Below are 27883 nucleotides of genomic sequence, written 5' to 3'. Positions count from 1 at the left end.
CTTTTGTTTGCTTGCTCCAAGTTGCCAATATCCATTCTCAAAGGAAGATCCAAGACTGCTCAGGCCCAAACCCATGGCCTCACGTCCCCGAGACCATCACTTAGCCGAGCAGGCCAGAAGTGCTGACAACACAGCCCCATGCCTTTCCCCAGGCTTCCGATTCACATTAGAAATATTTTTTCCCCAAGGTGCTCCAAAGCAAGGGTATTACGTTGTCTTTGGTTTCTTTCACAGGGAAAGAAATTTTAAAACAAAGGTTTTTGTGTATTCTAGGAACGAAATCACCTCTTCCGCCAGAACTTAAACCAGTTACTACATAACTGGTGGTAAGCTGAACTCTTTGATATATTTACTACAATAGTTTATAGCTGGCATAGGAGTCTACCTCCTAGAATCACCAACAAGAATGAAAACCAAGAGTGAAACTCAATACAACATTCCTCGAGCAAAGGTGGCAGAAACCGCTTCCTAAAAAAGTTACAGTACTTCTGGCCTGCGGATGAGGATCATGCTTTATTCCATGAGTCGTACGTAAACGTGATTCGGGTATGGTCTGCCGGGAGAGTCGCCATGTTTGAAAACCAAGTGCCCTTCAAGAAAGCTACACCTTGAAATATTTTTGCCAAGATAAATACTCCCAATACAAAGACATTTTCTTTTGGAGGGAATGAAACAACACAGATTCTAGGAAACCAGTTACAGAGGCCTCTTTTACAGCCATATTTAAACTCGATTGGATCTTCGAAACACTTTAGATAGTTAAGTAACTGGTAACCACCAACAGCTCCTGCTAGGAAAGGTAAGTAGATAAAAGAGGCCAGGGCTTTGGGAGATTTTTTAAAAGAAAGAAATAAAGTAAACGAGGCACATTTGGTATTGTTCAGAATATTGGTTTAGGGGCAGGTAAGTGAGGAAGAGCACAGAAAAGTGAGGGTTTCTAAGCGTTTCTTCAGGTGCAAACCCCATCTTCGATCTCAGCGAAGCATCTCTCTCACGTGCCTGCATGTTCTGTTGTTTGGATCTGAAGGTAAATCGTGTTTTCTTTGGGCTTTGCTATCCTGTAGCCACCAAAAACAAAAATGAGCGTTAAAATAAACAATGTTTTGACTAAGAAACTATCGCAAAAGAGAGAGAGAGAGAAGAGAAAAGAAACTATTGCAAAATTGTCCACAGGAATATGTCTCAAAACAAAAGGAGAAAAGGAGGGTAGCAAGGAACACAAAAAGGACCAGCAAAGGGATATCTCAAGAGATGACCCGGTGCTTATCAATGAATTGTAATGACATAGTTTAAAATCTGATAATCAGGGGCGCCTGGGTGGCTCAGTCGTTTAAGTGTTCGACTTCGGCTCAGGTCATGATCTCATAGTTTCGTGAGTTCGAGCCCTGCATCGGGCTCTGTGCTGACAGCTCAGAGCCTGGAGCCTGCTTCAGGTTCTATGTCTCCCTCTCTCTCTGCTCCTCCCCCGCTCATGCTCTGTCTCTGTCTCCTTCAAAAATAAATGAAAACATTAAAAAAAAATTTTTTTTAATCTGATAATCAATATTAGCTACTACCTATTTGGGACCCAAAAAGGCATATTGTCATCAACTAGAAAATGCATTTACAGTTAAAATAGAGTGTCCCAGGGCACCTGGCTGGTGCAGTCGGTTAAATGTCCGACCTTTAATTTCAGCTCAGGTCATGATCTCACGGTCATGAGACTGAACCCAAGTCGGGCTCTAAGCTGACCACAAGGAATGTGCTTGGGATTCTCTCTCTCCTTCTTTTTCTGCCCCTACCCCCCACCACTCGTGTTCTCTCTCAATCTCTCTCAAAATAAATACGCTTTAAAAAAAAATAGTTTTGTCCCTTATCAGTACGGAGACATCCAGAATTTGTCAAAGTGAGGTTTATGAAGCACTTATGAGCTTCATTGGCAGAGCTTATTAACAGCACAGATTCCTGGGTCCCACCCTTCATTTACTAAATCAACAAACCTAGAAGGCTCGGGAATCTGCATTTCAGTAAGCTTCTTCTTTTGTGATCCTTCTGCATACTAAGTTTTGAGAATCACTGAGGAGTTTACACAATATGCAAGAAGAATGGAGAAAATCTAAGGTTTCTCGAACACCTACTACGTGTGGGGCACATGATCAGTCACTGTCCCCCCACCTTATCTCATTGAATGTTCCCAGCAATCCTCCAAGGTGAGTATTAGTGTGGCTATTTGTCAGGCAAGGAGGTAAACTTCCTGTAAGGTTCAACGACATCCCTAAAGTCATGTGGCCGAGTAGATGACTGGATTTGAGCCCAGATCTCTTTGACTCCCTAGATCATTCTCTCTATGTCACAGGGACTCATGATCTTTCCTATGGAATCCATAGAGCGAGCCTGGAGGGGGACCCGAGAGGCTACCTCCTCAAGCATTGCTTATTCCTTTCCTTTTTTATTGCTGTAAGAGAAGAATCTGAGACTCCATTAAAGTCCTCGTCCCTGTCACAAGAATGAAAGTTTTAAGTCCCTCTTCCTTTGTAAAGAAAGTCATTAAAGAGTCGGAATCAACAGGGGCGCCTTGGTGGCTCAGCTGAGTGTCCAACTCTTGATTTTGGCTCAGGTCATGATCTCACAGTTTCTTGAGTTCAAGCCCCACATCAGGCTCTGTGCTCACAGCGCAGAGCCTGCTTGAGATTCTCCCTCTCTCTCTCTGCCCCTCCCCTGCTCTCACTCTATCTCTCAAAATAAATAAACATAAAAATTTTTTTTTAAAAAAATAATCAGAACCAACAATTGCTAAAAGGACAGAAGACTGATTTAAAAATAGCTCCCAACTCAGGGCAGTTAGCTCCTGGTGAGCTAGGAACTTGGCCCTTGTTCAGTCAGCATCTCAGACACACATTCTCAGTCCCACAGTTCGGAACAGCTAACGGCCAACCAAAACCACATATTCGTGCTCTCCAATCTTTCCTCACCCAAAGCCAGTGGCTATTTGTGTCGTGTTTCTCTCTACAGCAGCTCTGGTTAAAATAAATAAATAAATAAATGCACAGATATCTGTGAGGCTCTCCTAAACCACTAAGATAGAGGAAATGGAGATACCAGGGGGCAGGGGTCACTCACGTGAACCCCGAGTCCCAAAGCACCACAAGCTCACCTCCCAAGGTTCTCTGCATCCTCGATGGTCTCTGGCAAAGTGACCCCTTTGGTCTCAGGAAGAAGCAGCGTCACCCCCCCGGCAACAAGGCCCAATATCGCTTCAAACGAAACAGAGTTCACACGGAGCCGTTAGAGCACAGCCAACACCATGTAGGGATGCCGACCGCTAGCTAAAGGGATGGCTAGATAATGCACCTGTGAGACACACTGGGTGTTTAGAAGTCGGGACCATCTAGGAAACAAAAGTTAAAGCAATAGGATCACTGGGGAAATGTCAGACTGAGAAAGGGGAATAGTGGGGTGCCTGGGTGGCTCAGTCCGTTAAGCGTCTGATTCTTGGTTTTGGCTCAGGTCATGATCTCACGGTCCACGAGTTCCAGCCCTGAGTTGGACTCTGCACTGACAGCATGGACCCTACTTGAAATTCCCTCTCTCCCTCTCTCTCTACCCCTCCCACCCTCTCAAAGTAAATAAACATTTAAAAAAATGGGAATAGTGCCTTCGTTTTACTTCTACATAAGAATAACTTGGACAGTAACTGATGTTTAAGTGTTAGCAGATTGATTATATATAATGTATATTCTATATATTATAGTTATATATAAAACTATACACATTAGATAATTGCATTATAATGTATTGTTTTATATAGAATATATATAATAGTTACCATATATAAGCTATAATATGTACTATAGTTACTATATATTAATATCATATTACTACATATTTGATATGAAGCATAGATAATATGTTTGTGGGCAGTGTGGGCCTCTCTCGTTTCTCCTTCCCCATCCCTCCTCCCCTCTCCTAATTTCTCCCTTCCTCTGTCCCCCGCCCTCTCCCTCGTGCTGTGCCTGGGCCCCGGCACAGCACCTCTCTGCACGTACATGGCCGTTCTGCCTTCCACCAAGTGGGTTAGCAGGGTCTCGGAAGTCCCGAGGTCTCAGTCTGGGGAGAGAAATTAGAGTCCCCTCCTCCTTCTCTAATCCAACTTCATCACTATCATAGCTGATACTAAACTTCAATTCCCATTTGTCTCTATTTCCGCTGTTAAGCAGCAGAGTGATAATTCAGCATCTTAAGCCTCCAGCAATTACATGTTAAATGCACAAAAATTAGGAGTCAAATTCGTAAGGAAGGAGGAGGCTATGTCAACAGAGGCCTCTCAAATTCTGTCCTATAAGACAATTATTGGACTCCGGAGCCATAGAATGTAAACCTCTGGCCTGCCTTCCAGGAATGGCCTCCTATCTTCCCACGCAGCAAGACAGAGCGAGCCAGGAGACAGCGACAGGGAAGGCGCCATCCTTGTCATCTGTAAACTCACTGGAGGACATCATCCGCTCATCAAATAGTTGTTGAGTAATCGTGCTGGGCTGGGAAGAAGGAATAATAAACATCCCAGGAAGTCTTACCAAACAAAATGAGGGGCGAGCCTCGCCAAACCTCCATCAGCCTGAAGACCAGGAAGGGGGTGACGATCCCGCCCAGATCACACAGGGAGGAGCACACCATCACTCCAAGGTTCCTGACAAAATAGAGAACAAAAAAGATGCTACTTCTGTGATCCAACTTTCCAAAGGCTAACCTTGTCCTAGAGCAAGCACAGGGAGGGGAGAGAGGCTGGCAGAGAGTTAATCACCAATGGCCAATGGTTTTCAGTCAATCATGCTACATAACAGAGCCTCCATGGAAACCCTGACCTGTGGGGTTCACAGCTTCCGGGTTGGTGAACATATCCATGCACTGCAACGGTGGCCCACCCCAACTCCACGGGGACAAAAGCTCCCGTGCTTGGGACCCTTCCAGGCCTCACCCTAGGTACCTCTTCATGTGGCTGTTCATTTATTTCCTTTGTTATGTCCTTTATCATCAACCGGTAACTGCAAATAAGTGTTTCTCTGAGTTCCGTGAGATAGAGCAAATTATTGAACTTGAGGAAGGGGATATGGGAGTCCTGATTTAGACCCAGTGAGTCAGAAGTCCAGGTGACAACCTGGGGCTCATGCCTGGCATCTGAGGTGGGGCCAGTCTTGTGGGACTGAGCCCTTACCCCGTGGGATCTGCACTAACTCCATGAGGTTATGCACTAACACCATCAGATGCACTAACACCATCAGAATGGAACAGGATACCCAGGGGGTATCTGGAAAGTTGGAGAACTGGTTGGTGCAAGCTGAGCCCTTCCTTCCTTCCTTCCTTCCTTCCTTCCTTCCTTCCTTCCCTCCCTCCCTCCCTCCCTCTCTCTTTTCTTTTCTTTTCTTTCTTTTTCTTTTCTTTCTTCTTTCCATGAAGACATAGGGAAGGGCAGAGAGAAGGTATTAAGGATGGGAGGATGAAGAAGCCCAGAAGAGAATCAGAGAAATGATCCTACCTGAAAGGATTCTTTTCATCCCTGGTGATAGTCTTTGCTCTGACATCTACTCTGTCTTACACGAATACGGCCACTTTTGACTAGTGTTTGTATGGAATATCTTTTTCCATCCTTTTACTTTTTTTTTTTAAGTTTATGTATTTGTTTTGAGAGAGAGACCACGTGCGAGCGGCAGAAAGAGAGAGAGGGACAGAGAATCGAAACAGGCACCGTGCTGACAGCAGACAGCCCGGCGCAGGGCTCAAACCCATAAACCATGAGATCATGACCTGACCCCAAGTCAGATGCTGAACCGTCTGAGCCACCCAGGCGCCCCACCATCATTCTACTCTTAAACTATCTCTGCCCCTATATTTAAGGTGAGTTTCTTGTAGCCAGTATACAGTTGGGTATCACTTTTTTGTCCAATCTGATGATCTTTGACTTTTAATTGGGGTGTTTAGAACATTCATACTTCTTTTGACTGTTGATAAATCTTGCTTGTTCAGTGCTGGGTATTTTTGTATTCCTATAAATAGTCTTGAACTTTGTTTTAAAAACATGGTTAAGCTAGGAACAATAAACTGGGAAACGTTTTATCCTCTAGGATATGACCTTTAAGCTTCTTCGGTGATACCTATTTGCATCTTGGTTGGTTATATCATCTCTCAGTGTTTGCCACTATACCTTTAAACATATTTATGATTTATTTGATCAGTTTTCAACAGGATATTTCTTCTTAGCTGTAAAAAGTATATTGAGGGAATTATATGTAAAAATTATCTATCCATGTTTTATGGAAAGATTATAATAGCAAGAGTAGATGTTGAATTTATTAAATGCCTTTCACTGCCAATGGAAATAATACAGAACAGTTTTAATTTGTCAGCTTTAATTTATTAGCTCTATAAAACTCTTTCAATTTATTAGCATGATTTATACTATTAGATTTTCTAATACTGGACTTTGTGTTCCTGAGTAGCTCATCTTAGACATGATATATTATTACTTTAATGTCTCCACTATTCTGTTTGATAATATATGGTTTAGGGCTTTAATCAAAATTCTACAAATAATATTTACCTATAGTTTCCTTGTTTTCTTTATCTTTGTTGTTCTTTGATACCAGTATTATGCTAGCTTTATTAAAATTTTTAAAAAACCTTTTTCCTTTTTCTATCGTCTAGAAGAGTTTGAGTATCGTTGGAGTTTTCTATTAATTACATGTTTTGTAAAATCTCCCTGTGAGACCATTGTGGATTTCCTCTTTATCATTGTTTAGGGACTTCCTTATCTTATTAAATACATTTTTGGCATACATTCAATTTTGTCTGATAAGATTATGGCTCTTGCTATATTCTTGTCTGCATTTACTGATATGTTTTCATGCATTCTTTTCTTTTCAACCTTTCCAAGAAGTTGAGCTTCAACTATGAGCAAATTGTTCAGTTTTGCTTTGTAATCAACTCAAGGAGTCTCTTTTTTTAAATAGAGGACTTGAGTCTCTTTGTGTTTATTTAAATGTCACAAACGCTTGGTCTTAATTCCGTCATTAGCTTTTATGTCATGGTTTTTACTACTTCTAGTGTCTTATTTTCAATACGTGTTAGTTATCAGTATTTTTTTTTTCTGATAATTTGGAAGGTTTGTATTTTTTTAAGTTTATTTGTTTTTTAGTAATCTCTGCACTCAGTGTGGGACTTGAACTCATGACCCCCAGATCAAGAATCCCATACTCTTCCCACTGAGCTAGCCAGGTGCCCTGGAAGGTTTGTATTTTTATTCCAAATGTTACTTTATAATTTTATTTAATACATGTAATACTGTATTTCTTTAGACAGTATTCATTCACTTCCTATTATAAACAATTATAAAATTCATATATTTCCACTTCTTCCTCAAACCATCCCTGCCTGCACTGACTTTAGTTAATAGTATCATTGTTTTCGTGTTTCTCCTTACATCTTAAAATATACCTAAAACACTATGCAATTTATCAGCTTTTAATAATACATTTTTCCCCCAGCTGGAGAAAGTACACAAAGGAAATCAGCTTATCACACCACATCTGACATTCCCTCTCCTTTCCTGTCCCTGTCTCCGTTAGTTCTAGCATTTCGTTATTGTCAGATTTCTGACATTTTCTGCTGTTTGTACTCAAAACCACATACCCTTTAATCCCCCATTTAATGATTATCAATCTGATATCAAGTAGATACTCCCCCTAGAGCTGTGACTCAAACCTTCAGCCCAGTAACTTAATAGAATATTCCTTATTGCTTCCTTCTGAGTCTGTTTTTCCTGTGACACCATGTGCCACTTCAAATCATAGAGTCAACCATTCTTTTATTTCTAGAAGTTTCCTTGAAGGTTTTTTTTTTTTAATTTCTTGGAGGTTTTTTTTGTTTGTTTCACTCTTTCTGTTATCTTTTCTGGGATGTGTGTACGTGCACTTGTGCGTGTGGATGTGCGTGTGTGTGATCTCCAAGACTTTTAAACTCTTTGCTTATTTCCATTTTATTTTGCAATTCTCAGATCTACCTTGCCTTTCCCTCACTGTATCAGTTCTCCTTTGCACTGCTTTCAAACAGGTTTCCATTTCTATCATCTGGTCCATATTCTGACCCAAGACCTTTTATCTTGGCTTTAGGCTTTCATTTGATAGAGATGACTAAGGAACAGTTTGCATTTGGTTGTGGTATTTTGGGTCACCGTTTTCATCTGCTTTGTGACACTATTTTGCTAGTGAGTATTCTTCATTTGTCCTTTGCCCTTTGTTCCCTTTCTCCTTTTCTCTCATGGTCTATTTGTGTAACTGGGTGGATTGCTTTTTTATTATCCTTCTTTACTACTGGGATCTCTTCCTGTATCAGCCATGTCGAAGAATTTGTGGAGGGAGCCAGGCCACGTGCCGGGTCAGGACAGATTCTCTTTTTGACCTGGGTCGAATGCAATCAGATGCTTAACGTCTCTCACTCCCAATCGACAGAAGTCGACAGGACAGAATTGCTCATCGTCTTGGGTCTTTCTCCTCCACCCTGCCTCGCGCACACCGCCATCTCCAAGGTCCCTGAATGTTCTCTCATGGCCTCGCTCTCCCTGCACCACCTTCAGCCTCACAAGGTCGGGAGGATGGAGCTTATGGGTCCAGCCCCTGAAGCCATCCTGTTACTGCAAACAAGGGACTGTGGGTTGTACCCTCCCCGGTATGCTTCCTGCTTTGGAAAACTGTTGGCCTTGTCCAAGGGTTACTGTCACCATGTGCATCCCTGGAATCTTCCAGACCCTCTGAAACCTCACTGCATTCAGCAGCCCTTCTTCTCACACTTGTCTTTCAGGGTCATCCTAGGTTTGTTTGTTTATGTTTATTTATTTTTGAGAGAGAAAGAGAGAGAGCACGAGCAGGGGAAGGGGCAGAGAGAGAGGGAGACACAGAATCCGAAGCAGGCTCCAGGCTCTGAGCTGTCAGCACAGGGCCTGACGCGGGGCTCAAACTCACAAACCGCGAGATCATGACCTGAGCCGAAGTTGGACGCTCAACCAGCTGAGCCACCCCGGCGCCCCCAGGGTCATCCTAGTTTTAAAGTTGGCATTTGCAGCTTTGTTTATTCTCATTTTTCGAATAGCTTCAGTGCCATTTCCAAGAGAAGAAGAAAAGACGCCGTTATTTTAAGCAGTTACGTTTTAGAGAAGTAAAAAAATGTAATAAGCACACAGAAGCTAGAAGCAGTAGGGAGAGGGAGCTAAGTTCCTTATGGGAAAGTCACATGGTGTGGTGTTTTCTGCACTCGGCCATTCTACGGGCCCTTGGGGACCGCTCAGGACAGCTCTATTACAGGTACAGAGAAGTACGATATGCCGTTCCCGTTTTCAGGCAGCCCATGCCGTAGTGGGGAGACAAAAAGGAGAGACGATTTCCAACACAAGGCAGAGCCCACTGAAGCCAAAAGAATGTTCTTGACAATATGTGCTGCAGTCAGAAGGTGGCTGTTCATTTCTAAAGCCTCCTGTGAGTAAGAAGCAGGGTCAAGATGGCTTCAACAGTAATTTTTAAATTTGGAGCTCTTGTAAAGTAATAAAGTAACTGGAATAACCCGTTTTAAAAAAAAACAGTTCCAGGGCGCCTGGGTGGCTCAGTCGGTTGAGCGGCCGACTTCAGTTCAGGTCATGATCTCACAGTCCATGAGTTCGAGCCCCGCGTCGGGCTCTGTGCTGACAGCTCAGAGCCTGGAGCCTGTTTCAAATTCTGTGTCTCCCTCTCTCTGACCCTCCCCTGTTCATGCTCTGTCTCTCTCTGTCCCAAAAATAAGTAAACGTTAAAAAAAATTAAAAAAAAAAAACAGTTTCGATTGGATTCTATCCATTGAAAATATCAGAACTTTCATGACTCTTATTCTTGTGTGTGTATGGATCACATTTAAAGTTTTTTTTAATAAAGTTTATTTATTTTGAGAGTGTGTGTGCGTGTGTGTGAGCAGGGGAAGGACAGAGAGAGAGGGGCGAGAGAGGATCCCGAGCAGGCTCCGCGCTCTCTGCTCAGAGCCAACGTGGGGCTTGAAATCACAAACCGTGAGATCACGACCTGAGCCGAAACCAAGAGTCAGATAGATGCTTAACCGACTGAGCCACCCGGGCGCCCCTAAAGTTACTTCTGAACTTCTGGCTTCCGTTTCTAGTTATTGAGAATCCTTATCAACAGGCTCTCTGCACAAATGGCTCCTTGAGATGGGTTGCTTGGCTTTCTTCCCGTAGGAGCAGGGACTCAGGCCCTTTGACAGTTAACATTTTCAGCCAGTCCCCTGGGTCCGGTGGCCATGACAATGGAATTGTTTGGCCCGGCTATTTTAGACTCCGGGCTCAGTACTGCCAAATGTGGAAGATTTTCTCTTTAATGTGCCTTCATCCCTTTGTACTCAGTCCAAGCAACCTTTTATAGATGAGAGTATGAGACAGAGCCTTTTAGCGAAGGGCAGGTGGGGAAGAGGACAGTAAATCAGGGCCACTGTTGCACCTTCTGGCTGACTGACGGGCTCAGATTGCTGTGCAGCTGAGCGATCGGGGAGCTGGAATATTTCTTAGAAACTACTGGCATGATGGCATGAGGAATAGCACACGAGAAAGAGTTACACAGACCGAAGAGACAGTTTGAGGAAACAGACCAAATTCTAACGAGGGTCCGAATTCAACCTCGAAGCAGAGTGGTTAGTTTCTTTTACCCTAAAAATAATCTTCATTTAAAACTAAGCCTCCTAAAACACAGATGGCAGTAAGTCCATACAAAGATGCTCAACATTTTTAGTAACTAGGAAAATGTAATTTAAAGTCACAATAATACCACTACTTCTCAGAATGACTTCGAAAAATAAAAAAAAAAAAAGAAAGAAAGAATAAAGAAAAAACAAGTCACAATACCAAGTGCTGATGAGGATGTGGAACGATAGGATGTCTCACGTGGTTGGCGGAACACAAAATGGCGCAGCCTCTTTGGCAAACGTTCTGACCGTTTCTTACAAATTTAAACACACACTCACCATATGAGCCACACCTAAGTTTGTGGCCACGAGATACGACAACATGTATCCACTCCAAGACCCGAATGTTTATGAGCAGCTACACTGTACTCACTCCAACCTGGAGACAGTCAATGCCAATACACTGGGAAATGGATAAACAAATCGTGGCACATCATTCACACACCGGAAAAGCACTCAGCGTGCACTCAGAAGGGGCAGAGCACGGGCGCAGGCGGGCAACTACGTGATGTCCCCCGTCCTGCTAAGTGAAAGGAGACAAACACTGAGTCTGCCTGCCTTGTGACTTCATTGACATGACATTCTGGAAAAGGTAGAACCAAAGGGACAGAAATCAGATGAGTGGTTGCCAGGTGCTGGAGGTGGGGAAGGGACACGAGGAAGCATTTGGAGATGATGGAGACGTCTCCATACGGATCGTCGCGGCAGGGAAATGAACACACATATAATGAAAATTCAGCAAACTGTGCGTGTTAGAGTGAACTCTGGTCTGAACCTGACTTGGAACGGTAAGTCCTCCAGGCCTGTTGCTACGTTTACGGACAAGCATTGTGTCATCACGGGAAAGGCACGGGCTTCTGGTGGCATCAGGGCAGACGCCCTGCCACTTTCCAGCTGTGTGCCTCTTGCGAGTTCTGTGTCCCTATCTGAACCTCAACTTCCTCATCTGTAGAGTGGAAATAATGACATTGGGGGCGAAATGGCACAGCTCTAGAAATGCTTCCTGTGTCACTGGGCCAGTCGGAACTCTGTCTACGCAACGTGCGTCTACAGGCACGGATGGAGCTACGGGAGTTCGCGCCACTAGCCGTGGGCTGGGCTGAAACTCAGTCTCCCACTCTCTCCCGTCTCTATGCAGATGTCTTTTCTCTCATGCCTGCCCTCTGCACAGTCTCCTCCAACCTTTCCATCTCACGTTCTTTCCTACAATCGGGTGTTGACGCGCTCTTTGATGCCCAACCCCCGCCTCAGTGTCCAAACGGGGGAGCTTTGAGGAATTGTCTTAGAAGTGCCGGTCCTCGTTGAGCCTGGCTGGTGCACAGCTATTTCAGGGGCTGCCTGACCTCCGCCCCCCCCCCCACCCCACCTCGCTTTGTGCACCCACCTGATGAACGTGGGATACAGCTCGGCGTTCACCAGGCACACGATTTGGAACACGATGGTGATTCCCATTCGGCCGACGCAAGCTACTGTGATGTTTAGCCAGTGCAGATCTGGACAGGAAACACAGAGGTGGGGATCTCACATGAGGACTGTGGTCACAGAGTTCCCTCCCTCGAGGAGTCAGGTTAAGAAGCTTGGCCTTTAGAGCTGGAAGGGCCTGAACGACTGTCTTGTCTAACTCTTTCCTTCTGGGATAAGTAAACAGTCCTGAGAGGTCTCAGAACTGGACCGTGACACATGAAGGGGGGCTCCTCTGTGCAGGGGAAAGAACATGCATTTGGAGTCTCAGCTCTGCCTCCGGTCAGCCACGTGACTTCCTTCTTTGTCTCTTGGTTTCCGGAAACACAGTAGGTCCACGAAAAATGCAGCCCTTTAGGTACTATCCTGGAGCCGACAGACCAGATTTCTAATCTTCCATCTAGGGTTCATTTCCAAACACATTTTTAAAACCAAAACCCTTCTCCAGATAGTCCCAGATGTGAGCATTAGGGAAGCAAACCTTGTCTCCGCTTAGCCGACTGCCGTGGGCTCTTGAGTACATGACGGTCCAGGAAGCCCGTCCCCTGTTGAGGACTGATCCAAGAATTGGGCACCTTCACCTACTCCACCTGGATCGTCCCAAACACTGACACACACAAGTGGCTCCTGTGACATGCCAGGTCACTTAGAAAGCCTCTTGGCTCACAGCCACTATGCCATCTCAACCCCTGGCCCCAGATATTGGCTGCTCACGGAAGCCTGCTCTGTTTCACTCCACCAGCATGAGGCTCCCAGGAGAGAGGACACGGTGGCCTTAGGAATGAGCTGGCCACAAGGTCCAGCCCAGTCTCCCAGCCTCCGGCAGCTCCCCACCTTGTGCTAATCAAGGACGCGCCCCAGCTTCCTAAAGAGAAGAGATGAAGTTTACTCCGTACATAGAGGGAGGGCCTTGCACACAACTCTGGGGTCTTTAATCTGTTGAGCTGTTCAACTGCCCCGGCTCCCCTTGGCACTGTGGGGCCATCCCTGCCCAAAGCCCCCAGTGCCTCTCTTCCACACTGGGGTACAGTCCAAGGCCACCTCCTGCTAACTGGGCCTCTGTCCATCGCTCCTGCCCCTGCTCTCCTGATTTTGGGTGCAAGGATTCCAGCTGTTCCTCGAATGCTCAGCTCTGCCCTCCTCGGGGAGACTCCCACTCCTGTCCCCCGCCTGGGAAGCACATTCCCTAGATGGCAACACGGCTCATTCCCCTCATTCAGGTCTCCCGAGGCCACCCCTGACCACCACACCAAGGACTAAGCCCGCCACGCTTCGCCTTCTCTTTTTCCCTCTAGCATGCAAATTCTGCAAAGCAAGAACTTTCTCTGCTTTGCTCGCTGCTGAGATCCCAGGGCCTAGATGCACACTGGCCACAGAGAAGGTACTCGAAATACTTCCTGGACGAGGGAGTGAGTGTTTACCATCTAATGTGACAAGGACTAAATCGAGGCCAAGTGGAGAGGGTGGGGCTGTGAGGGGGGCCTGGGAGGATGGGACCGGAGAACATGATGCCTGGGCTCTGCCTGCCTGATAATTGAACAGTCTCAGACCTCAAGCTCCCTCTCTGTACACAGTGCTGTTACTTAAACAACAACAACAACAACAACGAAACTTCTCACTTATCTTTCCAGTATCCTAGAAACAAGAAAATGCAGAAGAAGGTGGGTAAAATCTATTTCAGATGGCCTCTGCCCCTTTCCCTGTCTTCTTTGTCCTCTTGCCATGCAAGGAGGGGGGAGAAAACTGAGCTGCCTTTTTCCACCTCTTTTTATTTATTTTTTGTATTTATTATTTTTTATTTTCAGCCTGATCTATATCCAGCCTGTTCCTTGAGAAGACAGAGTTCAGGAAACGCTTCCCACAATACCCTCCATAAAAGCTTACCAAAACAACTCATTTAACCAACAAGGCCAGAGCGCAAGCAATGAAACCAGAGAGAATAGCAAGTCTGGTTTAACAATCTTCCCAAAGGAACAAAGAGGAAAGGCAATTTGTGCATTGGAAATTAAAACTGACGAGAATGATTCTGTTTTGGATTATCCTGGATTGTAAGAATTAAGGACGAAAGCACCCACCCACCGAAATGGCTGGTGTGAAAAAGACTAGCCACACCCCGTGTTGGTGACGATGTGTCACAATTAGACACGTAGGCCTCATTGGGGGTGTGTAAATTGGTGCAACCATTTTGGAAACCTGTTTGCATCTACTTAGAGGTACGTATATGCCGCCCCGACCCAGAAAACGCACTCACAGATCTGTACCCAAGGGAAATCGGTGCCCACACCATGACAAGACAATGTGCTAGAATGTTCACTGCAGCTTATATCCCAAGAGGCAGATGCTGGAAACCACACAAGGGTCGGTCAGCAGTGGGACAGGTAAGTGGCGTGGGATTCATACGGTGGAATGCTGCACAACGATGGAAAAGCACATAAACTACGCTCCGGTGTGATGGCATGGAAAATCTCACAGATGGAATGAGTGAACGAAGCAAGACAAATACACAGGGCACATCTCGTATGGTTCCTTTCGTGTGAAGTTCAAGAACCGCTGGAATTAATACTCAGGGACAGAGGTCAGAGCAGCGGTGATCTGAACAGGGGGGGTTGAATATGGATTGTCGGGGACCATGGGGGAACCTCCTAAGGTGCTGGAAATGTGCCACGTAATCTGGGTCATGTACCCAGATACATACCTATGGACAAACTCATCAGCTTTTACACTTATAATTTGCTCATTGAGTGTATGTTATACCTCAATTTAAAAAACAAAAACAAAAAACGAAAAAAACCCCTTGTAGATGAAGGTAACACCCATCTTTGTCTTTGTTCTTATCCCAGGGGCTCATCGAGCAGCGAAAACACTGTTCCCACAGTTGGATAATTCAGTTCCCTAGAAGATGATGATGGACAGCTCACCGTGTGAGATAAAAACCATGGCCAAGCAGGCTGCCCCCGCCACCAGGTTTGACAGGGCCAACGGGCGGATGAGGCCGCAGCGCTCAGCGGTGACGAGGATGATGAAGGCCGCCGGGAATTCAACCAGAGCCGAGTACAAGAAATCCAGGTAGAGGTTCGCACCCGTGGCGCCCACGTGCATGATGAGGCCCTGGTAGAGCACAGAGCTGGTGAACCTGGGCACGGAGGGGAGGCGGAGTGTAAGGCAGAGTGTCTGTGGGACAGCAGGGAGGGAGGATTCTGGCAGCGAGGACAAAGGTCCCTACGAGCTGGAGAGGAGCGTGGGTCCCTTGATTTAGAACGTCCGAGAGCAATCCGAGAAGAGGGGATAATCGTCAGGAAGGACGTCCCAGAGGGGCCCTCGGGGAGCAGCTCCTCTCAGATTGACGTGAGACAATGACTTCCAGGACATAAGCACGTGTCCCAGAGACCCTGACTGTTTCCTGCGACCTAGCGGCCTGGCCCCGCGCGGAGCCCTGCACGGGCCTTACTTCGTCTAATCCTCCGGCAGCTACAAGGAGGCGGGTGGGAGACGGTGGGTGAGAATGTTCAGTAATCAGGCCTGCTGTATGAGCCGTGTGACCCGAAGTAACTTAGCTAAGCCCTCTGTGCCTCAATTCCCTCATCAGCAAACGGAATAAGGTCTTCCGGGAACACTCAGGCAAGTCCCATCCCGCCCAAACATGGAGACTCGGGCAAAGCGACCTCTCCCTTGTTCCACCCTGACGAGGGGACAGCCGTCCTGACCACGGACGTACAGGCGTAGAGGCCAGCCTTCGTTTAGGGAGACTGGGTGTACTTCAGTGCCACCCACAGGTAAGGTTTGCCCTCAGCAGGACGGTGACCAAAGGGGCAGGGATGAGATACCTCTCTCCACAGCCCTCTCGGCACCCCTTCCCTGCCCCACAGGAAGTACCTGGTGGGCTTCCTGGCACCGGAAGAGCACTCGGCAAAGATGAGCAGTAATTGGCATCAGCGTCTCCCCAAGGTCAAGTACGCAGAGAGAGCAGGGCAGATACCGGCCAAGTCTCTCCAGCTGCACAGTGGCGTTGCCCCCCTGTCTTCCACCCTGTAGCCCACCCCACGACCCATCCATGCGTCGTCCAGGGGAGAATAGCAGTGTCACAGAACAAGGCACCTAGACCGATGGGGACCAGCTAAGTGGCTCAGAGAGACTTCAGAGAGTTCCACGTGTCCTTTTAGGTGACACTGTATGATTACGGAGGCTGGACACATTTTATGACACTGTGAGAAGAGACCTCGGTTGACGATAAACTGCTCTTGTCCCAGCATCTGGATTGCCCATCAGCTCCAAAACTGAGATCACGACTGATGTGTCCCATTAACATACCCCCTCGTTTTCTAAAGCTGCACGCAGAGAACCACTGGGACGCTCTTATTTCCAGCCCTGCCTCACTCCTGGTTGGAGAAAAGGGTGAAGGCAACGTGAAGGAAGGCGCTCGCCTGTAGCTTGGTGAGTCCAGATAAGCCCAGGGGCCCCCTCCGTGCCAGCTAGCCAGTTAAACGGGAACAGTCACATATTACTGACAAAGACGTTGATTTAAGAGAAAGGAACGGAGAGCCTGGACTTTCCGGTCCCCAAACGGTTCACAGATGTGCAGGGCTGCCATCTTTTGGCAGAACCCATGAACTGCATGTGCGTGTTAGAATGGCACGTCCTGGTACTGAGGGGGTCCCGCGTCTACATCGGGCACCGTTCTAAGCTGTATCTGCCAACACGCCTGTGAGGTAAGTCCTACCCTGGCCCCACGTGCTGATGAGGAAGCTGAGTCACGGATAGTGAGGCCTTCTGGAGTCACACAGCCGGAGTTTCTGCACTGAAGGAGCAGGTGGAGGGAAGGTGTCCGGGGTCAGTGCCTTGGAGGCCACGGGAAGGGATCTGGTTTTTATCCTCAGTGGACTAGGGAGGCGTGGACAGGGGAGCGACCTGGTCTTTGCCTGCTTTGTGAGCAGCGCCTGGCGGGGGACGGCGGTGGGAGCAGACAGGACAGCTAGGAGGTACCACAACAGCACAGGCAAGAGATCACGACCGTCGGGAGGGGAACTGAGAGGGCAGGTGATGCGAAACGGCAGATTCTGAACACATTTTCAAAATAGAGCAGAATTTGCTGAGGGCTTGGGTGCAGGGGTGTGAGAGCAGAGGAGCCGAAGCGCCCCCCCTTAAGAGGAGTGCGCTAGGGGATGGAAATGGGGGCAGCGAGTGGTAAGGGGAAGAAGGAAAGAGGGAGACAGGAGGGCACAGGCAGCAGGGGTGTTTGCAAAGGCTTCCGGGACCCATCGTGGGGCTGGCTGCCGAACTCGGGGGCCAACACGGAGGTGTGGCAGGTGACTGATGGGGCAACGGGAATGAGCCTGGCTGGTGTCTAATGCATTCAGGATGGATTCCATGGAACAGTGGTTATTCATTCAACCTTCAGCAAATATTTGTGGGGTTACCATGTGCCAGGCACCACCCTATTAGTTTGAACCCTTAGTTCTAGTAAAACCTTATGTGGAAGCAGAAATGAGTTAACCAGCAGCAGGGGAAGCCCACAGTCCAGCTGTTCAGCCCCAGGTGTTAGAGAAGCATGTCAACGACAAAGGCCCGGTAGCGGGGAGCCGACCCGATGTCCTTTGAGGGAAGGGGGTAGAGAACTGCAAGATGGCAACCTGGAGGGGGGCACAGACCCTGGGGGTGGGCAGGGGGTACATGGGTGAGTCCATCGGTGTCCAAGAGTTCCGTAATCAGGGGATCATAAAGACACAGAAACGCCCAGGGCAGGGTCTCTGAAGTTCTAAGGTGTGAGGAAGGGATCGTCCCCTTTGGAAGCACCAGGAGCCACTGAAATCACCTTCCGAAGTGAAATCAAGACTCTTCTGTTCCCAGAAGATGGACACGTGGGGTTTGAGGCAACCGTGGGAACCTTTCGTCATGTCTCACTCATCTTACCGTTAACCTCGCCGACGTAACATGCTCTTCTTACTAAAAGGATGTCTTTCCCCATTAATCAGTCCTCAAGGGAGAAAAAAAAGACGTCTCGCTAAGAGCTCTTTGCTTGAAATTCATCTAAAAATTCCTTTTCATGCTTCTCTTTTTCCACCGGCATTGCTTCACTGTCTTTTTTGTAATGTTTATTCATTTATTTTTTTTTGGGGGGGGGGAGGGGCAGAGAGAGAGGGAGACAGAGAATCCCAAGCAGGCTCCACGCTCGGTGCGATCTCATGACTGACCGTGAGACCACGACCTGAGCTGAGGTCAAGAGCTGGCCGCTCCACCCACCGAGCTACCCAGGCGCCCTGCTCCGCTGTCTTTAACTTGTACCCCGGCGTCCGGGCAGGCTCACCGAGTCTGGCAGGGAAGGCACAGGGAGGGCTCCTTACCACAGGTACATCAGAATAAAGGTGTGTTTCCTCAGCTGTGGCGTGCGGAACAGGTCTGCAAAGGAGGGGCTCAGCTTCTCGGTGACGTCCTCTTCGAGCGAGAGCATCTAGGAGGGAGACGGAGAGCGTCAGCCACATCCTAACTGCGGGGGGGAGCCGAAGAAGCCCTCAGAGCCACCCCGCCCCGCCGTCAGCCACTGCCCTTCCTGTGCTCGGCACTCATCACCCCCATTGCCTCCCGTGTCTTCCGGCTTCTCAAGGCAGCCCCAGAAGCACTTTCTAAATCATAAACCCGACCCCCAAATTCAGGGATGTGAGGAAGCCCTTGCTAGCACATCACCTTCAGATCAACAAGTGGCAGCTTCCCATTCTTGCGGGCGATGTGGCCCATTATCTTCATCACTTGCGCGTTTCTCTTCTGCGACAGCAGCCAGCGGGGAGACTCGGGCACACACCTGCAGACACAGATCGTCACTCCGTGGCACCTTCCCCAGAGCGCGTCCCATTTTAAGCCCTGGTCAGAGCGATGTTGCTCTGAGCGACCCACCCGCCTCACGTGGGGACCGTCAGTCCTCAAGCAGCTAGCGGACGAGGATCTGGGCTCACCCTGTGTTGGCTCAGGGGGCGCACGAAGGAGCTCTGCGGGCCCCTCACACTCTCAGTGCCACCTGCTAAGATTTAGGGGCAAAAAGGGAACCACCGCTTTCCCATGTGGCCTGCATTTCGTGGAGCAGGGGCCCCATTCTTTGCTGGAAGCTGGGAGCCCTGTTCCTCACCCAGAATGGACGTTCCGTGTGCCCCCCCCACCCCTTGGGCTACAGCAGGTGTCTCCGTGTAATTCGTGGGCGGTCGAACAAGGCTCGAAATGCCTCCCAAACTAAATAAACCATACTCACTTTCCTTTAACACCGGGGAGATAGCAGGCTGTCCATTTCAAACCAGCTAAGGATGTTACAACTCGAAGACTGAGCATCTCTGGCTGAAGGTCTTCTGAACACACTCTGGCGTGGCCCCACCCCGCCTGACCCTCCTTCCCCCCCCTCCCCCCCCCCGCCCCCCGGAGAGCCCCTGGTCGCAGCCTGGCGAGGAGAGAGCAGGCTGGTCCTGAGCACAAGTGTGCGGCCCCTAGTCAGCCCTTGTTGAGAGAGGCTGGGTCTACTGCGGTGCCGCCCACAGATGAGGTTTGCCCTCAGCAGAACGGTGACCACGGGGGCAGGGCTGAGGTACTTCTGTCCGCAGCCCTCTCTGCACCCCTCCCTGCCCCACCATCAGAACTCATCTGTCCAGATGCTTCTCCCTGGGGACCCTGCCAAGCGCCGACAGCTAGTGAGATCGACAGCTCCTTTGGGCCGGTTTGTTTCACAATGGCCTAACGTGCACATTCCCCATTCGCTCGTTCATTCATTCGTTCATTCATTCAACCAACAGCAAATGCCTACCAAGTGGCTAGGTGGGGTTTTGTGGGACTTGAAGCATTGCCTCTCTATCTAAGGGGCTGCGAATTTAAAGAGGCCCCGTTTGAGGCTAGCTCCCCGTGGAATGAGGGCCGCTGTCAGAACACGGACCACCCCGAGTGGCACAGAGAGTGGTAGCAGCCCTATGCCCGTGCCCGTGGCCACCGCGGCTATGTGGAGGACGGCCCGTGTGGCAGCCGGGGTCACCGCGCAGGGGTCCGGGGCTGGACAGAGGAGCCGGGGCCGCCTCGGGGGACCCACGTACCAGTAGTAGAACAGGAAGAGGAAGATGGGCAGAGAGATGGCCAGCTGCAGCCACCGCCAGTGAGGGATGGCGTAGGCTACTCCCGAGAGCAGCACGAGCCCCACCGTGAAGGCCGCCTGGTAGAGGATCGCCACGGTTCGCCTGTGGCCCAAGCCCATGAATTCTGTGACTGAGACACGAGATGAGTCACTATTCTGGCTCCTTCCCTCCCCGGTGAGCCCCTGCGCCCGCCCCCCCCACCCGTGCCCCCCCCCCCCCCCCCCCCCCTGCTGCCTGCCTGACCCCAGGCTCCTTCCCAAGTCCTGCTGATCGAGGCTCCTGGAGACACCCCGCCCTTCGTCCCAGCCTCTCTCGAGCTGGTCCTTTTTCAAACTCCCCCATTTGCCATCCGTACTGCCCGTCACTCAGGATCCAGTCTGCCTGACACCTTCCGCCCCTCCTCCCCCCAGAGATTGGCCCCACGAGCTCCGGGCTGAGCTATGACATTTCCCTCGGCCCCAGGAGTGCTCACGGACTTAGTGAGGGACCCGGCACCAGTCTGCGTGCCTGGGGTCTGTGGCAGCCACGTGGGCAGTGGCGGCCCACGCACCCCTCCTCCTCGAGGGAGAGGGCCGAGGGCACATGCGGCAAATGAGTAAACCGTATGCCACGGGGGAGCGAAACGTTAACTGCTGGGAGGGGAGCGGGACAGTCGAGGGTCAGGGGACGCAGCTTGCCAGAGGGCGGTGCCGTGGGGTGGACCTCGAGGGTGAAGGTCCAGGCAGAGGAGCTAAGGATGGGGATCTCCAGGGCAGGGGGCCGGGCGAGGCCATGGGGGGCTCAGAGAAGGCTGGCTTGCATGGCATGAAACGCAGAGCCGGTCCCTTGAGGGGCAAACGCACTCCCACGTCTGCTGCTGAGACTTGAGACCGACGTGGAGGCGAAGGGACAGTGTTGGCCCGGGCCCAGCGGCAGCGGCGGAGGAAGAGACGGTGGGTCCGGGTGTGCTGTGACAGTAACAGCAGGACCCCAAGGAGGCAGACACAGGAGTGGGGAAGCGGAGGCCGTGACCGACCGCAAGAGGGCAGGTCTGAGCGGCTGGACAGACGGCACTTTACAGACTGGGGGCTGGGGTGGGGGTCGGCAGGTGTAACAGGTGTGGGGTTGGGGAGGACAGCATCCTGGGTCCCGCCCTGTTGAGGGATGGGAGGATCAGGGAGAAGAAGAGGAGCCAACAAAGGAGGCCAATGAGCCACTGGCGGAGGACGGGGTGGCGAAGTGGGGGGAACGGGGGTGGGGGGTGTGACCCATAAGTGAGTGGGGAAAGCCTTCGGAGGAGGCAGGGCCCTCACCCCACCCAGACACCCGCTCGGGCATCTGTCGTTCTCTCCAGCGTGTGAGCTCCTTGCGGGAAGGAAGGATGCCTCCTCTACCCTAGTGCCCCAGCCCCGCCCTAGCGACCACCCTGCAGCAACAGGACCAGGCAGGGCCGGGCACGGGGCAGGCATCGCTCCGAGCGCCACCTGTGTGGCTCATCCACTCAGGGCACCGCCAACCCCCCCCCCCACCCATGAGGGCATCGAGGCCGGAGATTATGGAACTCGCCCAAGATTACACGACCGGTCAGCGTTGGGCAGCCGACGTGTGACCCCAAGTTCATCTTCTTAACCATGTGCCAAATAGCACATATTGAACATACACGTGGCCAATACATATGACCCGAACCGATTAAACAAAACCATCTGCACACAGTTTCTAGGGGGAGAAACATGCTTTCTCTTGGTTAATGAACCATGTCCCAGAATGCCAGGACACAGGATAGCGTCTTCAGAGGCGGAAGGGCATCACTGTTTCTTTTCTGTTCTCTACAAATGAGCACAACTGTGGATTATCCTCACTGCTGTCTGAAGTGCCCACCTATGGGCTGAGGAAAGCATGGATGGCTCTTTTATACTACCTCCTTCCAAGAAAGTAATTTTCATTCTCTCTTCTCACCCTTCCGAGAAAAACTTGAAAGAAAAAAATGTAGAATTACAGTGGTTTACAGCTCAATTAAAAAAAAAAAAATGTTTCTCTCTTCTCTTATCTCCTCTGTTTTCTCTCCTAATTTCCAAGTGGTTCAAACCAGTTGAGTTGTATTTCTTTTCAGGAGGTGCTGGTTCTTTCTTATTTAAAATGTTAAAATACTCTCTTACCTGACCCCCCTTCCTGCCCCTCCCCCTGCTGTAAACACATCAACTGTGATCTTTTTCCAAATAGATGAGTTGATATGGAAAGATTGATCTATTTAAGTGGTTATTTAAGTGTCTCTCAGACAAAGGAAGGGAGGAAGGAAGGAAGGAAGGAAAGGGAGGGAGGGAAAGGGAAAAGAAAGGAGGGAGGGAAGTAGAGAGGGAAAGAAGGAGGAAAGAAAGAAGGGAGGGAGGAAAGAAGGGAGGGAGGGAAGGAAGGAAGGAAGGAAGGAAGGAAGGAAGGAAGGAAGGAAGGAGGCAGGCCATCCCCACGTAATGCCCCTGCCCCAGTCACACGATCACATACAACTAGAGTGACCACAATGTCTCCAGACCCTGCAAACCTGCCTTCTCCCCCCAGACCCTCCTCCATGTTTGGCCCCACCCCCTTCCTCTCGCCCACCCGACCTCTGTGGAAAGTCAGCCCCGTGGATACTTACTCAGGGTGTAACCGGACATCCAGCTGCCCTTGCTGACCAGCCCCTGTAGCAGGCGGAACAGCACCAGGGACGTGTAGTCTGGCGCCACGGCCATGAGGACGCCCAGGACGGCGCTGGTGAGGGTGGTGGCCAGGAGACATAACTTGCGGCCAAACCTTCAGGGGCAGGGAGACAGGGACCTGAGGTGGGGCTGTTGAGTATCTGGGGTCAGGTGGGCACCACGGGGCAGCAAGTCCCAGTCGGGAGGCACACGTCACTGCTCTCCGGAGGGGCTGTCCCCCTCAGGGCCCGACCTTGTCATCCTCAGGGAACAGCGGCCCCTCCGAGGTTCGTTAAGTCACACTGTAGCGAGGAATCCAGAATCCTGACGCTCTCAGCCATCTGGCATCTCAGCCTAAAGGGGGGCTCCCCCAGCGGCTCTGCGGGGCCCACACGGGTCCCCTCTCATCGCCTTTGTGTCTGGCAGACTGTGTTATACAGGGTTTAGTGGGGCGCACCCCCACGCAAGTCTTATCAGCTGTGTCAACATTCAGTTCTCGTGGTGTAACTATTGATTATTTCCCTTTCCTTTTTTCACGAACGAAATGGGCAAATTATTTGCTAACGCTTCATCCCAGTAGGGGGCTTTACTGACTCAGACCTTGTCCCACATGCAAGGAAGTAAGGGACCAACCTCGGTGCGGTCACAGCCACCTGGTCCCCACCCCCAGAGGGCCCCACCCTGCTCCCTGCGTCCTAGACACCCACACGGCCCTTCATCCTGCTTCTCCTTGCCTCCTGGCCTCAAATTCCTGCCCCCAAACTCCTGCCCCCGCCCAGCGCACCTCCACACCAGCCCATAAATGCCCTTGTCCTTTACTGAGATAGAAACTTCCCGTCCAATACTCACCCCTTCTCACCTCAGAATAACCAGACTTAATGGCATCCGTGTCCACCTCCCCGTCTTTTCTCCTGTGCCTCTGACCAAAGGCTGCGTCCCTGTCACTGGAGCCCAGCCCCCCCCACTACCCCTCCGGTCCCCCCAACCCCCACCCCTGCACTCTGTGATGCGGTCGTCCCCATCCTGGACCCCTCATTTTCCCCCTGTCCTTCGCAGCCCACTGGCCTCAAAGAGCTGCCCCCACACACAGACTCCGCTTTCTCCTCTCTCGCTCTTCTTTAGCCTTCCCGACACCGTCCCTGTCGCTGGCACTCGTGGGGCCACGTGCACAGGTGTTGAGCGCTCTTCCTCGTTGAGCAAGCCTTGCCTTGTGTTCTCCGGCTTTGCACCAGCCCCGCCGCCTGTCATTTCTTCCAAATCTCCTTTGCCACCACTCCTTCCCTATCAACCTGTTCACCTCTCTACACACTCTGCTAGCTGATCTCAAACACAGTTTACGGCGTTAAATACCAGTTCCTGCTGACAAAGCCCAAAGATTTCTCTCGCGCGCGAAACTCTCTTCTGAGCGCAACTCGTGTATCCACTTGCCTCCTTGACATCTCTTCGGTGCCTCCCGGGCCACTGTTGGCACAGCTGTGATGTTAGCGCTGCGGGGACACAACTCGGGACGGCTTCCCACCCCCTCCCCCCACAGAGAGCTACAGTGAAGTCGGCCTCTACCCGACTCAGGCCCGCCTCAAAAAACAGCCCCGCCCTCACCTCATCCACCTGCCTGACACCTAAACCTTGGCTTTGTCCCCACCTTCTCTCGGGCCACCACCCCAACTACACAATCTGCGTGGAGCGTCGACCCCTGAAATCTATCCTAAATCCCCAACCTTACTCCAGCCTGCTGCCCCACCGCGTCCAAAGCACTAGCTACCACGTCTTTTCCCCGTCAAGTTCCGTGGTAGATTTCAACTGGCCAGATTCTTCCATCACTGACCCCTCTGATCCACCCTCCACACGGCCTTGCCGCTCCGTACAGGTGGATTGCCCTTCACGTACCTGTCTGCAATGTAGCCGACACTCAGAGAGCCCAGGAAGAAGCCCACGTTCACGCAGGACTGAAAGAGGTCCACCTTCCAAGAGTCATCACACACCAGGTTGAACTGCAGCAGGTCCACACCGCAGTCGGAGGGGCCGAAAACACAAGACCGCTTGTGAGTCGAACTACACCTTCCGCCTTCCCTCCGGACAAAGTAAACGTTTAACACAACGTGTGACATCCGAAGGCGTCTCATGTCATCTTCTCTTACCGCGTGTTCGTAAGGCAAATTCCAAGTTTCTGGCAAATCTCGGTTAATATCATTATGGACCTCATATCTTTGCTTTACCCTCACTATATATTAGTTAAAGAAGCTACCGTCCAGTGCTTTGACACTGATAGTCGATTATCAAAAGACAACATGGCCAACAGGTAAGTTTTGTTTTGTTTTTTTTTTTTTATAAAATTTTTTTTTTTTCAACGTTTATTTATTTTTTTTGGGACAGAGAGAGACAGAGCATGAACGGGGGAGGGGCAGAGAGAGAGGGAGACACAGAATCGGAAACAGGCTCCAGGCTCCGAGCCATCAGCCCAGAGCCTGACGCGGGGCGCGAACTCACGGACCGCGAGATCGTGACCTGGCTGAAGTCGGACGCTTAACCGACTGCGCCACCCAGGCGCCCCAAGTTTTCTAGAAAGAAGTACAGCAAAGTAATTTCCTCAAGATGGAAGTGTAGCAAAATAAACAGAACATGTTTTCCAAAATTGGTCAAAAGCCCTCAATTAAGTGCCTGTTAATTATACATTTCGTTATGTCAAGTCCACCAATAATTCTATAGATTCCGTTGTGACTGATGTTGCCGTGTGAACAGGAAGGGCTGAGCGAGGACACGATCGCAGGAAGGCGGGCTTAGTGGGAGCAGCCTGGGTATTAGTGTCCTGGGGGGGGGGGGGGGGGGCAGGGGAGCTGGAGACTCAGAGGGACCAGAGGGACCGACATGCCAAGAACCAGAGAGGGGAGGGACTGAGCAGGAGGGAGGCAGAGGCGAAGGCGGGACAGAACTGTCTGATGAAGGGCCTTATTGTGTTATAGGGGACGTCCCACCGTAGAGAGCACACGCCTGGGCACTGGACGGGCATGATGAGGAGACATCGCCACTCCCTCTTTGGGGCTCAGAGAAGGTAGATGTAAGTATGGAGCTCCGCAGCCAGGCCCTGGCGCCCTCCCCGGTCCTGGTGCAGCCCTAACTAGGCGGCGTCTAGGGGCACATCCCTCCTTTCTCCCAATCTCTGTGCCGCTCTAGCTACTTTGGATTCACGGCCCCACCCTACCAGACAACATTGTGGGATGTGACAAAAGGCACTTAGCCACTTTGGGCCTCAGTTTCCCAGTCTGAAACGGATGCGTTGAGCTGATCCTGTCCCACTCACAGAGCTGTGCAAGCACTGAGGGGGAAACGTGAAAATGGTTTTGGTAAATAACAAACCCTTTAACTCTTAGGTTTTCTTCCATGTTTTTCATTTTGAGATTAAGAGAGTGTGCAAGCAGGGAGAGGGGCAGAGAGAGAGGGAGAGAGAGAATCCCAAGCAGGCTCCGTGCCAACAGCACAGAGCCCGATGTGGGGCTTGAACTCACAAACCGTGAGATCACGGCCTGAGCCGAAACCGAGAGTCGGACGCTTAACCGACTGAGCCACCCCGGCGTCCCACATGCCACCTGACTTTCAGAAACTCATAATGAGCCTGTCCTGTCACCTGCTATTTATGCCCAGACCCGTCGGTCCGCTCCCGTGGTGGCTCAGCCCTGGGAGGACAAGATACCTCCCGGCACCTCTGAAGTTGCCCGTCCCGACCGGGGTGTTCGTCCCCCTCAGCTGCACACCCTCCTCACCCAGCTCACCCTGCGGTTCTTTGGTTTTCCCTGGCTGCCCCGGGCCCCGCCGTCAGAAGGCAGAGGGACGGACGGCTCTGGAGTGTTATCTGGCTGCCCCGGGCTCTGTATCTCCAATTGTCCAACTGTCTTTTTGTAGCCTCCCCCCCACGCTGTCCAAGACCACATTCGGTGTCTACGAGACCGCACCGAAGCCGCAGGGCCCTGTTTTTTGTCTTTTGCTCTAATCTTCGCCATGAGCGAGTCTGTAACATGTCCCTGCCACGCTTCCTGAAATGCCCTGGATGACATCCTGCCCTTGGACTGTGCACAAGCTGGGGGCTCACAGGGCCAGTGGGAGGGACCCCCGCTTTACCTGCTACCACTGCCTCCTGCTGAGATCTCTGCCCCGCCACCGCCCCTCCCACTATGCTAGAGTCACCTGCCATGCCCCGTGCCCCCCGAACTCACACCCAACCACTGCCCTCTAGTACATGTGTGCACATCAGGAGGGCGGGCCCAGCCCTCGGAAAAGCCCGGGGCTGTGTTGAGCCCCAGGGGGGCGCCGGATGCGCCTCTGAGCCCAGTCACGGCTCCTGCTGGGCCTGGTGTGTTGGGCGGCCTAGAAAACAGTGGGCAGTGCTGTCCAAGCTCGTCTGATCACAGGAGTCCCCCAGGGTCCTTGTCCGAGTACAGACTGCTGTGGGTCCTGTCTCGGCAGATCACAGACCAGAAGCCAGGAGATCTCGGGGACCAGGCGAGTTTGGAGACTATGATGTCACTTTAGGTCCCATGACCTCGGGCTGAGGCCTTTCTCTCGCTCCTGCCCATAGGCAGGGGAGGACAGGGCTTCCCAGCCTGGAGTGGGGCCCCCCAGCCCAGTGTGGGGCTGCAGCCGACAGGGCCAGCCCCCCCCCCAACACACACACAGGGGAGGCAAAAAAGGAAACAGCACATTTCTTCCCCAGGCGGAGCCCAGCCGCTGTCTCTGGCTTGGAGGGGAAGTGAGGCTGGGTGTTCAAACAAGCTGGCTCAGCACCTCCCTCGAGCAAGTTCCAATGTCCAAGGCAAGGCTGAGTTAAAGATTATTTTTGCAGAAATAAATCCCCGAGGTGAATCCCCCAAGAACAAGCTTCAGTTTAGGATGAGGAGTGGAGGCAAAGGGCTTTGAAGCAATCATGGGGGGGAGGGTGAG

The 27883-nt window shown here is 50.7% G+C and overlaps 1 protein-coding gene across 2 annotated transcripts in view; it reads right to left on the bottom strand.

The window, feature by feature from the left end:
• Positions 1 to 494: 494 nt before the first annotated feature.
• SLC22A1 (solute carrier family 22 member 1) overlaps positions 495 to 27883 on the bottom strand; it is a 30216-nt gene continuing 2827 nt past the window's right edge. The window contains exons 2-11 of one of the 2 annotated variants that reach the window (XM_030316727.1): positions 24839 to 24942; positions 22912 to 23066; positions 20262 to 20430; positions 18883 to 18997; positions 18543 to 18649; positions 15123 to 15337; positions 12128 to 12236; positions 4554 to 4666; positions 3134 to 3233; positions 495 to 1058 (exon numbers count right to left, since the gene is read on the bottom strand). In XM_030316727.1, coding sequence (XP_030172587.1) covers positions 992 to 1058; positions 3134 to 3233; positions 4554 to 4666; positions 12128 to 12236; positions 15123 to 15337; positions 18543 to 18649; positions 18883 to 18997; positions 20262 to 20430; positions 22912 to 23066; positions 24839 to 24942 — 1254 coding nt within the window. In that variant the 3' untranslated portion in view covers positions 495 to 991. The remainder of the gene's footprint in view (positions 1059 to 3133; positions 3234 to 4553; positions 4667 to 12127; positions 12237 to 15122; positions 15338 to 18542; positions 18650 to 18882; positions 18998 to 20261; positions 20431 to 22911; positions 23067 to 24838; positions 24943 to 27883) is intronic. The other variant, XM_030316728.1, reaches the window with a different exon arrangement.

Source organism: Lynx canadensis, chromosome B2 (assembly GCF_007474595.2).
Source record: "Lynx canadensis isolate LIC74 chromosome B2, mLynCan4.pri.v2, whole genome shotgun sequence".
Taxonomy (NCBI): Eukaryota; Metazoa; Chordata; class Mammalia; order Carnivora; family Felidae; genus Lynx; species Lynx canadensis.
Note: the sequence above shows the minus strand (reverse complement) of the source record. Positions and strands in the feature narration are given on the sequence as shown.